The sequence below is a fragment of the Prinia subflava genome, chromosome 1 (assembly GCF_021018805.1).
Source record: "Prinia subflava isolate CZ2003 ecotype Zambia chromosome 1, Cam_Psub_1.2, whole genome shotgun sequence".
Taxonomy (NCBI): domain Eukaryota; kingdom Metazoa; phylum Chordata; class Aves; order Passeriformes; family Cisticolidae; genus Prinia; species Prinia subflava.
This window is the reverse complement of record NC_086247.1, coordinates 108,001,951-108,019,048: the sequence shown is the minus strand read 5'-3', so window position 1 is coordinate 108,019,048 and position 17,098 is coordinate 108,001,951. Positions and strand designations below refer to the sequence as shown.

Below are 17,098 nucleotides of genomic sequence, written 5' to 3'. Positions count from 1 at the left end.
TTAACATACTGCCTAATATCACCTGTGGTTACTGACTTTGCCACTGTGAAAAATTTGTGTGTATATGGATTTTGCCATGTGCCAAAGAGCTGGCTGAAGCATATGTCAGCTCTTAAATTTTGGAAATGGTTTCATGTTTTTTTTTCTCTTCACACTCCTCCTCTGGGTTTATAGGACCTGTAAGAACTCTGCCTTGCTGTATTCATGAGAAAGGTTGTAGGAGGGGGAGGTATTTTAAATACTTCTGAAAGTGGAACTAAACAGAACTTTGTGTGGCTAATGTTAAGCATGAAGTGGAAAGAAACTGGTTTTAAGGCTGAGCCTGGTTTAGAGTCTGCCTTAATTATAGATCCTTTTATGTAGGAATCCAGAGCAAAAACCAGAAAACAACTTGAAGGTAGCTGGAAATGGGAAACAAAGGAGGAAAAACACGATCCTGTTTAGTAAGTTCAGTGGTCTGCAGGCTTTACCACCGGTGTCCCTTAGCTGTACTGCAATGCAGCAGGTGCTTGTGCATCCTAACAGAGACACTGAGAAGTGAAATGAAAAATACTGTGGAAAACAATAGTGCTTAAATCTTGAAATAATCTTTTAAATGTTATCAGATTCATTTTCCCCCAAATTTAACAGTCTGTCTGATTCTGTTCTCTGCAAACCTTGGCACAATTCACTGTCCTAGATCTGACTGATCCTTTACGACAAAAATTAAACTTGCAATTAAGTAAAAAAAAAAAAAATATTGACTGCATTAAAAATTTGCAAAGGCCAGATCACTTCTTTTATTACTTTAGGTAAGAGAAAGAGAAACTGAAACTGTAGGACTGACTTAAATGAGTTTTACCAGAAAAGAGGTAAACTTTTTTGCAAATGTACCAGAGCTTCAGGAGGTGAGTTGATTCACTGAAACTTGTATGTAAATGTACTTCAAAGCCAAGTACAGGTGGAATAGGCTAAGATTAGGCTGAAGCTTTGTAGTAAGACACCAGTTAGATCTCTGCTGAGGCTTTAATCATATTTGCTCTATTTATGACATGAGAACTGCATTTTTTCAGCTGCTGTCTTTGTTCCTGCAAAAGTCTTTCTCTAATTCTACCACTAGTGACCCCTTCCAGGCAGATGACAATGCTTTGGCTGCACAGTTTCCTTCTGGAATTATGCAAGGCAAAAATCTGGACTGGAGAATAGCATTTGCCAGCTGTTTTTCTTTGGGGATAAATACTGGCTCAGCAACTAGTTGTGTAAGTGAGCAACTAGTATGTCTTTAGCAGTCATGAGAGAACTGTTACCACTGGACTAGTCTTGTCTTTAAATGCCATATTATTAATAGCAAATAAATTTTACATGAGGTACTTTATAATCTTGGCCCACATAAAAAACAAAACATACAGGTAATGTACAGAAAAAAAATGCAGATGAGCAGGAAGTCATACAGACTCTCTCTATTTCAAAAGATGTTCCTAAATGGATAAAATCAAGTTCTTCCAGGTTCTGAGGCAGTTGTGACTTAGAGCCACTGCAATTTAGTATTTCCTATTTAGTATTCCTTTTTATTATTCCTATTCAAATACACCCTTGTGTTTTGTTTTCCTCCATTATGAAACTGCACATAAGATTTTAAGCTCAAGATGAAAGTTCTCAGTAACAGAATGAGCTCACTCTGCTCCTTCACTAGCTATAGATCGTCTGCAGTTAATACAAAAAAAAGCTTGTCCTAAAGCTTAATGCAGCCTGATAACAGTAGGGTGAAGTGAGAATGAGCCACAGAACTGAGCAGCCCATCCAGGCTGGAGTTACTTGGATACAGCTCCTGTTTTTGCCTGAGGTATGTGATTCTCCACATTGCTTTATGGAGTATCTCCATCTTTCTCTTTATGTATGCTCCCTTGCACAGGCTTGCAACATGAAAGCAATATAAACAGACCTATCAGCAGGAGCTCCTGAGTCACCTCACACCTCTTATCTAAAAAATGCCGGTGTTAAAAAAAAGTTTATGTAATGGTAAACGCAAACATGTTATGTCACCTTCATAAAAAAAAAATTGGTAGCTTGCCATTATTACCCTGAATCCCATAAATCCACACACGGTACAAAATGCCAAACCATCAGGAAGAGTTTTATATAAGGCAGCTTTCTTACCTAAAGCCTCCTTTCTAGTCAAAACCTTTAATAATTTTACAAGACAAAATGTTGTAAAGCCTCTTGAGATCTAGCCCAAACAATACATAGGTGTTGTCTTTATTGTAGGCTGCAATTGTATTTACTCCAATAAGAAACAATAAAGGAAAGAACTGAAGACTGAAAAATAGGTCTGCCATGTTCTGAACTTACAGACAATGTTCCTCCTTAATGCCTGCTGTTCTTCACTTCCAGTAGGGCAGAATTTGTACCATGACCAGACAAGCGCTGATTTACAAAAACAATAGCAGGGGATTCCAGTCCTATGTAATCGTCAGTTTGACTTCAATACCCAATTTCCAGCTTTTGCTGAGTAGTAGAGAGTGGAGTCAACTTCACATACTTGTCTCCAGGCTTTTTGCAGCTTAACTATTTCTAGCTGCCTTCAATAAGGTACTCGCTACATGTGCATGTGGTGGGAGGGTGGCACAGCTCTATTTATTTCAGCCAAAAAGCACACTCAGGCAACTGGATTCAGTCTTTTTTAATAAATTAATGTCATTCAAAATACAGTGCCAGAACATGATGCAGCTGAACATGCTAGTAAGGTTTGTCATGAAGCACCTGTGTTCATGTTAGGTTGGCGGCACCCCGCTACTGCTAGTGGTTCCTGGGATTAATGCCAGAGCAGCACTAGGCATCTGCTCTCCTGCACACACAGCACAGGATATTCCTGAAGTTTGCTTCCCCCCCAAAGTAAAAAACCTGACAGCTAAGGGATATCTATACACAATCACACTACAGTAATGCTTGTTATTAAATTAACAGAAAATAAAGACCTGGTTAATCCACACTAAAACTTTGTTTTACAATGGAAAAATACATCAGCAGCAGGAAGTAATATACATGAGCCAATGTTACTGTAATACAGAATGTGGAGGCATTTACTGATTAAAGCCCCACATAGACCCGCACTATGAGGGCTGGCAATTCCTATTGCAAGCCCAGCAACTTAAGTCCACACCTGGTAATCTACCAGCTGCTTGGAAGACCTGTATTCTAAATAGACAGGTATAAGTTAGTGAAAATAGAATACATGCACCTCATCATACAGCTTGACTGAACCTGCAGTCATTTTGCCCAGCATGTTACCATACAATGGAAGATCTACCCTTCCTACCACAGGTAGATCCATGGGATTTGTTTCTTTTTCTTTTAATGGCATTACTATACCAACATAGATATTAGTATTTAGTAAGTGCAGCACAGTTCTTTAATTAGGCCACACTGACAATTATATAACTAGCACTTAAGTAGAATATCCAGAAGTAGTTCAAATGTAACTGGAAGATACTTTCAAAAGAGTTGTGACATCATCCTAGAAACATAACTACTTTTTTCTGAAGCTAATTGTCCTGAACTGAGACTTTATAGAACTAGAATTAATTCTTTAGACAAGTCAGATGCTCAAGCTCATGATATACATATATTTTTCTCAATTATCTGATAATAGTATTTGAGATTATGGAAGCATATCTGCTCATTTCACTAATTCATACTGAATGGCGGCAAGTGTTAGGTAGGGCATAAAAATACAATTCATGAAAGACAGCTCTGAGATTTCCGTCCCCAGACCTGTTCTTTCACAGCCATTTATTTCTTTTGTTATTTTACAACTGAGCACAGACTCAGTTGTGCAGTCTAATCTGGGAGCTATACAGGTGGTAAAGTAACCATCTCCCCATCCAGCTCAAATTCATCAGCTCCGTCTGGTGAGAAGAGATATGTCGGAGGTTTCCACGGGGACTCTTCAAGGCAAGATGGATACAGCTTTCCTACAGTGCACCGGAAGTCCTTCCCCAAGTCCCACAGCACGCGTTCCGATATGTGCTGCCTCAGGAACCAGCGGTCGAGTTCCAGGTCGTACTGATAGGTGGCATACTTGGCTCTCTCGTTCATGTGCGTCTCCCGTATAAAGACACACAAGGAATTGGAGATGACAACGGCCCTGACGCACGGGTCGGAATAGCGCTTGGCAGGGATGTTGGCTGCCATCCTCCATTCGTTTTTATTCACGTCGTAGATCTCCACAGTTACAGAAGACCCATCCACAGTACTGCTGGGGAGCCTTATCCCAGAATTGCTGGCAATATGCAGTCCTCCGATGTAGAATATCTTATCGCCGAAAGCGGCGGCCGAGGCGAAGCATCTGCTCGTTTGCCGCATGGCCATCTCCACCCAGGCGTCCGAGCGGGGGAAGTAGCAGTACATCAGGTTGTGCGCCATGACGTAGATGCAGTTGTGCACCGCCACGGCCGTGCTCCACTGCCACGCGCAGGGCAGGGGGCTCACCATGGTCCACTCGTCCTTCTCGGTGTCGTACCTCTCCACAGTCCTCCTGTTGAGCTCCCCGCCGACGCTGTCCCCCCCGATTGCATAGATGTACCCTTCACAGCACACCAGCGACGGCTTGATGCGCACAAAGAGCATCGGCGTCTTGGGGAACCAAGTGTTCTGCTGCGCATCAAACCAGTAAAAGCAATTCACAGTTCTGAAGGCGGCCTGCAGTTTGCTGCTTTTACTGTGATTGGTTTTTGTGTTCTTCAGAGGAACTTGCCCGCCTGCTATATAGATGTCATTATCGGGAGTTACCAGCGTCCCAACCTTATGCAAGTCAGCGGGAGGGTTGCAGAGTTTGTAAACTTTCTCTGCCTGTGGGCTGTAACAGACAGAAGAGTAAAGACTACCAGGGTTTTCAGCAGCAGCTTCAATGAATATCATCATCTCCTCTTTTGTCATGCCAAGTCTGGGCTTGAAGAATTTGGGCATCGATTTGTACAGTCCTTGCACCACCACTGATTTATCGTTAGGTGGCAAGCCTTGAAACCAGGCTCTCTGTGTTACTTCTGAAAGTGCATCGATCCGGATTTGGCTAAGAACAGAGGACAAATACTGCGAGCGTGATTCCGTGTTGTACTCCAGCCATAACATAGCGGCCTCACGCACTGTCTCCTCCTTTTCCACATTTAAATTGTCACTGCTTAAAATATCTATCAGTAGATCATGTGACAGTTGCATGAAAGCCTCCTGGTGGTACACAGCTGTGAACTTGTGCTCCACCATTCTTTTAGCACTCTGTTTTAACTCCTCACAGCTGAAGAGATCAGCAAAACTTAATAGGCGCACACAATTTTCTGCATTGATTTTTTTGATTAAGTATTCTCTACATCGTTGTAACACATCATCTACCTGTAATGCAAAGAAACACACAAAGTATTACATATACAATCTGTTTTCGTGTAGAACCAGCACATAAAGTACCTGCATCTGGTGTTGAACAACACAGTTCAGGCACAGAATACTATACATACACAAAAATACAGCAGTGACTCACTCAACTGCTTCATACAGATCAAGTACACAATGTGATTATGTCTGCTGACAAAACTAATTTTCTAAATGTTAGAAGTGCACTGGTTTACTTCCAGCCTTCCAAGGGGACTGTCATGCAAGCAGGGATGGCTACATGAAGCAAAGTCAGCAAGCAATTGCTGTCTATACTGAGCAAACGGAACAAAACTGTTTTGAAATTACTAAAGAGGAAAGATCTTTTAACAAGATGAAGAATAAAGCAGTTCAGAGATAGGAGCTGTTATTTCCTCCTCTGAACATTCCTACCTGTAAGAAGCAGGCAGTCTCGTAGAGCTGCTCTACTGTGCTGTCGCTGATTGCCAGGTTCCCTGTGTACGCGTAAGTGATGATGATCTGCAGCGTGGCTGCGTCCACGTTCCTCAGGTGTACGTGTGTCTGTTTGCTCTCGCTCAGCCCGCTCATGAACATTGCTCTGAGGAGAAACACACAGTAAGACAAGGATCAGCAGTGAGTAAAGTAATCTTAAACAGTCACCTGTAAGCCTTTGGTGATTACACTCCTAAAGGTGAACAGTCCTTTTGCAGGCCTGTTTACAGGTGTTAGGATTTACCTTAGGCTAACACCTACTATTTAAGATAAAACATTTGGACAGAACATTAAGAGAGTAACATCAGTGCCTTCTGCAGAAATAATTTATATTCATGCAAACCCTTCTGTGTTAATCAGCAGACAGCTCTAATGATTTTGGAGTTTTAATGATGCCATTTAAGTATTTTCTATGATAGGTGATAAGAGGGAAGAAATATCCTCTAGAAAAGACTGTTGAAACATACACAGCTAGATTTTAGATTCTAAAACAAAAGAAGCAGAATTATGTAATGGACTGAGTTAAGTCATATCAAAAAGGATGCTCCTCTGGGAGGAGAAGAAATGGAGCAAGGACTAGCACTCTGTGAATTATTTCTTATATACCATTCATCGTACCGTGCAGTGAACTTCAAATCTGCAGGCAAAAATCAATAACAGAAAAACCTATCAGATCTAGTCTGGGAATGAAAGAAGAGCGAGTATTTCCATTACATCTTCCTGAAAAAGACTAGAGAGGCAATTTAAAACATGGTTATTTTTTCCTTAATGCTTTACACACCTCTTGTCCATTCTGGTATTTTAATTGTAACACAGTTAAGAACTAACTGCAATCTGGTACTATAAGCCACATACTTGTCAATTTTCTTAGAACAGGGGACATTGGTTTCAAGAGCTTTATATTGATTCAGGTTTGCTATTTATAGTTGTGCTAAAAGTTCAGTTCAAGACTCTTTATATTTATTTGGGCTCTTTTTTTAGGAAACCAGGCATGGGAGAAGTTAGAAGGGACACTGGGTGCACGTTTTAGTCCTGCTTCTGGCTGCAGAGCTGAAGGGGACATGGAGATACACTCCCTAAGCAAAGCCATTCCAGAAAGCATCTGATACAAAGACAGTATCCCATCCCCATTTCTCTGTCTACTTCTAAGCTCCCTCACTCAGGACAACTTGCATTTTAGGAGGGATCACTGACTGAGTATCAACTTGCTGTGCAGCATTTAAAGGTAGGCTAGAAAGTTCAAGAGGGTACAGAGACTCCTCAGAAAGGAAGAGGCTTTTGGAGGCTCTGGCTCTTGCTCACACCCTGCTAAGCAGCCTGTGCTGGAGGAGGGCTGCACTTAGTTCAGACACAAAGATGGAAGGTAAGCTGGCTGCAATCACACACAATGGCTGGATCACACAGAAAGATGTTTTGTTTTTCTTACCCCTCCTTCAGGGCTATCAATTTTTCATAATAAAGCTAAATTTAGGAAGCTGAGCATCTTTTTGTAAACCAAAGTAGAGAAGAAAAACAGAACATGACAAAACCACAAGTTTGATACTTCTTTTAATCAGTGCCAAAACCTCATTCCATAAATAATAAACAAACACATATGAATAAGAGATTTGACTGCACATTCTGATGCAGCACACTGGGTGGACTCATGACAGCTTTCCAACCTTATGATTAACCACCCACATTAAATCTGGCTACATTTCCAGTGGCTGTTATTTTACAAATTGTTGGAACTATGTCATCTGCACAGGGCCAATGGTACTAATTATTATCTAGTGATCACACAATACTTGTTGCTAAAAATTGGATCAGATTCATCTGAGATGAAAAAATAAACAGAAAAGCCAGCAGGGACAAAAATTTCAGTGAAAGCAATAAATTAATCCTTACACAGTTTTCTACAAGAAAGGAGACAAAGTACAAAAACCAACTTGGATGTGTTCTGTATAGTAAGCCTGTCTCAGGAAAAGCAGATTTACAAACTTGCCTGTGATTAAACAAGAAAGAAAAGTTATAATCCTTCCACAATGCATCAGGAAGGTAAAACGTGTGGATGTCACCCAGACTAGTGTCAAGCTTCAGAATTCCTTTCAGACAGGCAGATTAATTACACTATGTTGCTAACAAAAAATGATTAATCACTGCAGAAAATTCATGGTGCCTCATCAGCCAGGTCTTACTATGAAGGCATTTGCAAAACGTGGTAGCACTCAACCTATCTTATTAATAAAAATGTTTTAAAATATCTAAAACAGGAAAACAAGAGCTACTGAACTAAAAATTTCAACAGTATCTTGAGGGCACCATGAAACAAACAAACAAAAAAAAGAACCCAAACCACACACAGAAAAACTCCACTTGCATTGCCACAACACTCAACCAAGGGAAGAGTTTCCGGCTTTGCTGAGCAGAGAAAACCAGATGATTCAGTAAAGAAAGCCACGAACTTGCACAGCAATCCCTGCTTTTAGCAGATGCTTCTACTGAGAAACTACAGTTAAACACGACAATAGAATTCCTGCAGCCAAGTCTCAATAATCCCTTGTCATCCTACCTTGGGAAATACAAACAAATCAAGAATTTTTAAAGATTAAGTGTGAAGAATAAGAAATTTACTAATTATTCAGAATCAACAAACTCCCTAAAGAAAACAAGCCATCACAAGTGTGTTTCCCCCCCCCCACACACACACACTCATGGTTGAAACTACAATAAATATCTAGAATAAGTCCCAGGATGCCAGAAATTTTATTTTCTCTGTGTTGGAAAGTAAGGATGTTTAGGTTTTGTACTTAAATTACTGATCTTTAAGTCTCTGTAAGTCAACCAATTACTATTACACTCAAAACTAGGTACCACAGATTTTATAGCATTTGAATACTTACCTGAAATATGAGCTGCACGTTGCAAGAACCATCTTATGGCAGGGAAATTCAGTGCCCTCAACAATCAACACTATGTCAGTTAGCAACTGCTGTTCATAAAAGAATTTTAACTGCTCCAGCAAGGATACAGCGTACTCTGTGTTTATTTGCCTCTCGTCCTGGGTAGACATGACTGTATTCCATTAATATTTCCAGGACCAGAGAGAAAAGTCAAGATCTCTTCACCAAAGAAAGGTCAGTTGAGCGTTTCTGAAGTAGCCAGGAAAGAAATGGCAGGAGGTCTGCAGCCTTCAGAGGTGATACTGATAAAAAGTGTTATCTTGAACTGCTGAATCAACGTTTGAGACTTTGACCTCCTATTAGGTCATCATGCTTTGACTCGATGTCCCAATCTGTTCAGAGACTTTCAGGAGTGTCTGCAGAGCTCCCCTTGAGATCTATGATGCAGCAAATGAATGGACAAAAGTGAAGTCTGAGGTAGATTTTGTGGTAACATCTCGTGATCAGTGGTTGCACTTGACTGACTGAAAGCAGGAAAACAAAATTAATTTACACGTTAGCACGTTTTGAAAAACCTTTCACAGTTACCCCTTAGAAGTAATTGTCTAATAAGCATTTCTAAATTAGTACTTCATTACTTACAAGAAAAGCCTTCAAAGAAAAAAAATTAAACAACAAAAGTATCAAAGAGAAATGAAAAGCAAAGGACTTTGTACATTAATCTCATATGACCTAGACTCACAAGTTAAAATAATTTATTTTGTCAACACAGCTCCTAAGGCTGGAGAGTTAAAACAAGGTTTAATAAGACTTAATTCCTCCTCAAAGAATTACCCAGATTTCCCACTGAGTACACCTGTGAATTTCATTCAACCATTGACAAGTTAACCACTTTTTTCCCATTTCTACATTAAAAAGCAAGTTTTTCTGCTTCTTTGTTTATGTCTACTTAAAGCTTATCAATACCAGGCCACTAAAAATATAAATACAGTAATTTTAACATTCCATCAGTTTCCAACTAAACTCTCAACATCATCATCAGCCTGTTTATTTCACCTTTGGCATTCTAGTAGAGATGAAGCAGAACTAGTGCTAAGGATTAAAAAAAACCCAACAAAAACAAACCCAAAAGAAAAAAACCTTGAAGGTCTATATTTCTAATGCATATTAAATTCATCTGCTCCATGCAGAAGGGCTTCACCTATTAATATTTCACATTGCCTTGCTTTTCTTTCTGAGTAATTTCCATACAGCCAGGTAAGCTTCACTGCTGCAGATGGGAGACAAGAAAAACAAGGCAATAACAGGAGCAAAGGGATGCTGGAATAGCAGGGCTCAAAACATCTACAGTAGCTCCAAGGTCTATAATCTTGTTTGGACATTTCCTCTCTTAAAAATGGGGTCAGGTTTTATTTCATCTTCCCTGTAAAGACAAAAACCTAATTAAAAATGGGATAGTTGTGACAGTAAAATTACCATCATAATGGGCACCAGAGCATGACAGCTATCAAATGCTTCCAGATTTATTTAAGCTTGCAATGTTCTTCTGCATTCCAAAGCTGAGGAATAACCAGGACATGTTTGTCTTGTGTCTAAGATATCGCTATCACTACAGTTCACGATGAACAGAGAATGCAGAAACAACTTGCGTGAAATGACATTCCTTAAATTCCACACAAAAACACAAGATTTAGTGTAAGAACGAAGGCTGTAGAAATATCTGCCAGCCACACTGGAGATCTACTATTTCAACACAGCCCTGCCTGTAATACAATTCAGAAACAGCTGTCTTTCAACATTCACTCACTTGAAACAGATATGCTTAATTAATGCCACTTTAATTACTACTAAATTAGTGTCCCTGATCTTTTTGTTTTTCAGTGATACATATACACAAACAGGAATCTCAAACTCTTAGTTTTCCCTGGTTGTTTAACCAGAAAACAGTCCAACTAGTCAAAGGCAATGCTCACTGTTGAGGTGAAGGGAGTTAATTAAGGAAAACAGAAAAGGCTTTCATACTGGGGGAAGGAGTAGATACCACTGTGTGCTGCAAGAACAGATACTAGCACAAGTCTTGACTGAAGATCTTCAAGTTTCAGGTAACCTCTGAAGTCACTAAACCGTAAATACATCGAGGATATAAAAATCCTGTTTCATCTAAAGCAGTGACCTTCTGCCTCAGGCCACAGCTTCTTTCCACCAAGACAGTGTGCATCCCATCTCTGCACTGCTGCCCACCCTCCCGGTACTTTGGGAACAGCTCACCATGCAACCCAATCCACTGACGGATTTTGCACTGAACTTTAAACAGAGACACACAGACTTCCCAAGAGTGCTAGGCCCACAGAAATAAATAGCTTGTGGCTCTGCTGCTATCCCGAGTCTCTCTACAGCATTGCTTTTCCTGGCTTAGGAGTAAAGTTTCAAGAACAATGCAAGCTGGTGGATTAAGCTCTGTTTGGGCAGAGCATCAGTAACACTCAGCTTTAGCAAAAGAATTCATTGATACCAAAACTTCCTTTTCTGATGTAATTGTAAAGAATATAAATATTTCCTCAGAAGCAGGAGAAAAAAGAAAACTAATATGCACTGGTTCAGTCATTAGGTAGCAGAACACATCAAGGATGCCATGGAGAAATTGATATACACCTGCTAGTAAGAGTAAAGACATTTCTGGCAGCTAGCTGCTGACAGTCAGTAGCTGAAAAAGCAGACCTGTTCAGCAGAAAACGAGTTGAAACTGTGAAATTAATTACTATAAATAACTGGAACATTTCAGTACAACCCTCAGTAGCAGAAAAGATTGAGGAGATGACAGGAATCCTGTTGCAGAACATTTATGCGATGTGGATCACCTTTGAACCGTACATTTACAAAGCTGGAGTCTTTGGTTTACAGAAAACCATCTGTCGTGTACTCCAGGGAAGTGCACATGGTAGGAACATGCTACGTACACGATTCCTGTTTTCCACATCCATACTGTGTTTTGCTGCCAACAATAACCATTTGCTAAAGAACAAAGTTTTGTATTTGTCACAAAGTCAGGATTCACATCCCATTCCCTTGTAATGGAAATAAATACATCAAGGATCTCTGAATTTCTGGTCCAAAATTGCCACAAATTATATTGTCATTTGCCCAAGAGAATTGAATCTGTTCAAAACATTAGGATAAGTGGTAGAAACATCATTTAGTGCCTGGAAAATCATCCAAGATTACCTACCTCTCTCACACCTCTTTGGAGAGTTCAAGACAATTTTAAAGGAGACACACTTCTCACTTTAGAGGCTGAAAAATGGAGGCATTGAAATAAGAAGCAGCTTGTCCAAAGCCATGTACTTGCAAAGGAAAGCAAGAGGCTTAGCTCTTCCCAGTCCCAACCCAACATCTCTCTCACTGTGCTGTGCCTGGTTGGCATACAGTCACTGGATCCCAGATAAATGAAAAACTGTGGACTTGAGTAAAAGTCTACAGATGCACTACTGCCTGCTGTAGTTCCAATAACTACGCAGCAGGACATTTCTCATCTATGGATGAAAAGATCTATGGATGAAAAGATCTATGGATGAAAAGATCTATGGATGAAAAGATCTATGGATGAAAAGATCTATGGATGAAAAGATCTATGGATGAAAAGATCTATGGATGAAAAGATCTATGGATGAAGTTAGCTTAATATCCTGAACTGAAATTCTGATAAAATAAAAATAATCCCTGTGAATACAAGTTCTAGGAATGAGACTTTCCCCTTCAATGATGTCACTGGAGTGACCATTTTGTTCTGGGTAATTTCTTGGAAGCCAGCTATCCAAAACAGGACTGGCAGGGATCTACTGGAAGGCCACAGAGTGCTACACTGCAAATGAAACCAAGTAATTACCATGTGATACAAAGTACCTCCCTATCAAGCTGGAGAGCAACATTAAGTTGATAAGAGGGTTTGGTTTTAAGTAATTATTCCTTTTTGCTTAAGTAACTTTAATGAGGTGGCTTGTTAACACTTGTTAATGTACTTCAAATCTGAATGAGACCATTCAAAAAATTAGTCATCAAGTGTTAATGAGTTATGGGATAGGCTATTAATTGCCTTCCTCGAATCTGTTTATTTTCTGAGGTCAGGCAAAGATTGATAGAGATATATACTGCACCACATACATGGCAGCATTAGCACTATACTTCAGTGTGTAACATGGAAGAGGTATGTTGACTATTTCCAATTTAGTAGAGAAACATAACATACTCAGATATAACATTTTTCAACTGAACTTACTAAAAAAATTAATTTCTTCCCCCCAATTATAAGAAGAGCGTAAGAGATATAAGCATCTTTTGTTCTGGAGGTTTTTTAGAGACTCTGATACTCAGAAAAGTCCTTCTGAAAATCCCATTAATTAGCCTGTCAGATTAGATGCCTAACTTCCCCTAAAATGGTGGGAACCATGTAGAAGATCTATGACAGTGACACACGTTCCTATCTGCATCTTCAGCCATCTAAACACCTCTTGAATTCTAACTTCACTAACTACAATTCACACTTTAAAAACCATACTTCATCTTCCATATGTCTAAAAGAAAACTTAAAAAACCTCCTAACAACTCAAACTTATCTCCCTGGACATTCAAGCTATTTAATCTAGTTTTAACTAATTAAAAAAACCAAAAAACAAACAACAACAAAACACCACCACACCAAACCTCAAATACTACTTTTGTGCACTTTTACAAATTCCTATTCCCATCCAAGGGAAGATTCATACAAATCACAAGTAAAAACACGTCAAAAGAAGTGAGTCATTCACTATTTTTAACATAATAAAAGGTCAGAATTTAGACCTGAACAACTCTAAGCCAAACTACACAAGCCTTGGTGTGTGGAGATAGCAATCCTCCCAGCTAGCAACATAGTACCCAGCTCAAGCACTTCAATACTTGGTTACTATGAGGGATATTCTGAGTTACAAACCAACCAGTTTCAAACTTAGCATAGCAGCTAATAGCAAGGGGGAATGAGAGTACTAAAAGTGATTAGTATCAATTATGTAAATTGACACACCTAGCCAATAGATCTCAAAGATAGGAAAGAAAGAAGAAAAAGGAGTTGGAAGCTCTAGATTCTTGAGTAACGTATCAAATTTGCATCGTTGGCAGTGAGAAAGAAAGGTAATTGATAAAGCAGTTCCAGACTTGGAAGTTTTCCTCTCTCCTGAAGCCATCAAAGGTGTCTTTGATAGCACAGTAGTCCAGAAAACTGAAGACATCAAGGAGATTCTAATAAGGCAACAATGTGAAATTCCACTAAAAACAAGGAGAGGTTTAGACTACAATGTTATCTTGAAAATTACTATTCCCTTGGAAACGACTATTTTCCATACATATTATGCTTGGGAGGTGAGTTACAACTTTGAGGTAGGTGAGTTTTCTGAAACTACACAGAAACTAGAGACTACAAGTGTCAGACTCCATGCTAACAACATGTTTGGTCACAATGAACTCTTGTTTTTCTGCTCCTAAAGGAAGTTATACACTAAAGGAAATACCTGCTCAGAAAGAAGATTAGCATTTATGACATGATAAACCAACAGCTTAAATTGGCAACTGGACTTCTATGCTGAGCACTGGTAGTTTCCATCCCCAAGGGTGTTTCTGTTTTGCAGAAGACTTGACCTGTTTTGGAAAATTAACCTTTGAAAAAAAGTGGGCCATGGATGTCTCCAGTAAGATCCAGCCATGTATCCTGTATACACATTTTTTTTACTCTGAACTACAGTATTTTAATGAAGCTAGCCTGTTTTATGTAACAACTTCAATTCCAGTTTAAAAGTACATGTCATTTTCTTAAATATTCACTATATGACACTTAACTATAAATTCAAGCATTTCTACATTAAGAAATTAATTAGTAATTAATGTAGCTTAATTAATTGCAAGTTAGTTCCTGAAAGGTTAAGTCTTATAATGCATACCATACTCATGCATATAAAATTTAATCTCAAAGCACAACAGTCTCTAAACTACAAAAGAGAAATGTTAGGGTCTGCACCAATTCTAGCCTGTTTCATAATCACATGACCAAAACAAAAAAGCCTGCTTCAGCAAAGAAAAAAACAACAACAACCCTCTGTCTAAAATGTAGTCAAAAACATTCAATAAGCAGTAACATCTATTCTTCCCTCTTTGGTCTGCTCCTGAAAGATGCCGCTTACACATCTTGGGAGTATAAAGGGTCCTTTCTACTCAACACACAAAAACAATTAGGAAAAAGGTGTGACACACTCGAATCGCGAGACTACTTGATGTATACATCGGAGTACATTAAATACTAAAAACTACCTATTCCTCCAGATACATTTCTGAGAAACTGAACTATACTTAGTGTGCATTTTAATAATCTCCTAAATTCATCATCTGAACAAAATTCATGCAGCTACAGTCCTAAGTGAGCTCACAACAGCACACAGCCTTTCAGGCCATTATGATCACAAAGTAGATGTACGTGAGGCAGAAATGCCAAGCTGGGGCTTTGCAATAAAACCTCGAAAAATGCACATGCTAAATAGAGCACAAATCCATTTTTAAATCATAATTAAAGTTACTGCAAAAGCAGCAGGTATTTATCCCCTTTCATAGCAGAAATAATGGTAAACGCCGGAAAGATTTTAGGCATGCAGATGTACTAACGTCAAAGCTATACTATGTGTTTATTTAGTCCAGAAAAGCTTACTAAGAATTATGTGACTCTTTAAAGCCGCATATGACCACAGAAGCCCAGCCCTGGCCAGCGCAGGTACCCGTAGTGTATACATGCACAACTAGATGGATCAGGAGGGAACGCAAGGGCAGCTACCAGGAACGGCAGTGCCACTACCGCGCTCTTCTCCAGGCTGCCACGGCGTGTGTCCCTCCGAGCGCTGCCAACACAAACACCGAGCTTTCACACATCCCCACCTGCTCAGCCCGAGGGGAGCCCCTCTACGCCCCCAGCCCCCTGCGGGACACGGCGATGCCGAACTAGGGCCGAGGAAACGCATTTCTTCCCTCTCCCCGATGCTCAGGTGCGCCGTCCCGTCCCTCCACAGCCTTAATCCCTTTCCTGCTTCCCCCAGAAGGAAGGGGGCACCTTTCCGCTCCTCCAGCACCGCCGCACTCCGGGCTCAGTAACGATGGCCTCTCCTCCTCCTCCTCCCGGCTCTCCCGGGAGCCGGCCCTGCCCGAGGGCCGGGGCCGCGGCCGCCGGGCGGGAGCGGCCGCGGCGGGAGGGGGCGGGCGGGAGCCGCGCCCGCCCGGGCGGGGGGAGCGGCTGCGGCAGAGCCCCCGCGGGCCCCCTCGGGGCCGAGGCCCCCTCGGGGCGGCCGCTCCCCCCGCGGGGACGGGAAAGGGCCCGGCGGCCGCGGCGCGGCGGGACGCGAGCGCGGGAGCGCCGCCACCGCCGCCACCCTTTCCCCCCACCCTTTCCCCCCACCCCTCCGCTCCGGACAAACCTCCGATCGCCGCTTCCTCTTGCGCCTGGCCGTCCCGACTGCGGGCGGCCGCGGGGAAGCGGTGGGGGAGGAGGGGATGCGGCGGCGGATCCGGTCTCTCTCCCAGGCTGCGGAGGCGGCGGCGGCCGCTGGGCGCGCAGGCGCTGCTGCTGTTGCCGCCGCCCCCCCGCCTTTTCCTCTTCCTCCCCCTCCTCCTCCTCAGCCGCCCGCCGATACGGAGCGCCGCGCCCGCCCCGCGTGCGCATGCTCGGCGCTCGGCGCGGGGGAGCGGCCGGGCCCGCCCCCGGCTTCCTGCGCCTCCTGCCGCCCGCGAGCGCCCCCTGCCCGCGCGCCCCGGCAGCGGCGCCGCCCGCCGGATGGAGCGGGGCCCCGCGCCCTCTGCCGGGGGGAGCGGCCACAGCGGCACGGGATCGATCCGTCCGCTCGGGAAAGCCTCCGGGATCACCGAGCGCGACCTGTGCCCAGACACACTGTCAACCGGACCCTGCACTGAGGGATACATCCGGCCTTCCATTAAACACCTCCAGGGACGGTGACTCCGCCACCTCCCTGGGGAGCCCATTCCAGTGTCTAATCACTGCCTCTACGAAGAAATTCCTCCTAATGTCCAACCTAAACCTCCCCTGGTGAAACTCGATGCCGTTTCCTCTCATCCTGTCGCTGGTAGCCTGGGAGAAGAGCCCGACCCCGGCCTGGCTACACCCTCCTTTCAGGGAGCTGTACAGAGCGATAAGGGCCGCCCCGAGCCTCCTTCCCCCGGGCTCACAGCACCAGCTCCTCACGGGACTTGCGCTCCAGACTTGCTGCAACTCGGAGGCCTGTGGGCTTCAGGGTTAACACCCGGCTGGGTCCTCTCCCCCTGGGACCTGCCTTTGGTCCTTC

The 17,098-nt window shown here is 42.3% G+C and overlaps 1 protein-coding gene across 2 annotated transcripts; it reads right to left on the bottom strand.

The window, feature by feature from the left end:
- Window positions 1–2,644: 2,644 nt before the first annotated feature.
- Window positions 2,645–16,396, bottom strand: KBTBD2 (kelch repeat and BTB domain containing 2). 2 transcript variants are annotated; one of them, XM_063406840.1, is made up of 4 exons: window positions 16,217–16,396; window positions 8,736–9,259; window positions 5,794–5,959; window positions 2,645–5,364 (listed from the first exon to the last, which is right to left on the bottom strand). In XM_063406840.1, the coding sequence occupies exons 2-4, from the start codon at window positions 8,903–8,905 to the stop codon at window positions 3,829–3,831; spliced, it is 1,872 nt and encodes a 623-aa protein (XP_063262910.1). In that variant the 5' UTR covers window positions 8,906–9,259; window positions 16,217–16,396; the 3' UTR covers window positions 2,645–3,828. The 2 variants fall into 2 exon arrangements, with proteins under 2 accessions (XP_063262910.1, XP_063262919.1); XM_063406849.1 differs by lacking the exon at window positions 16,217–16,396 and adding an exon at window positions 15,684–15,887.
- Window positions 16,397–17,098: the final 702 nt, after the last annotated feature.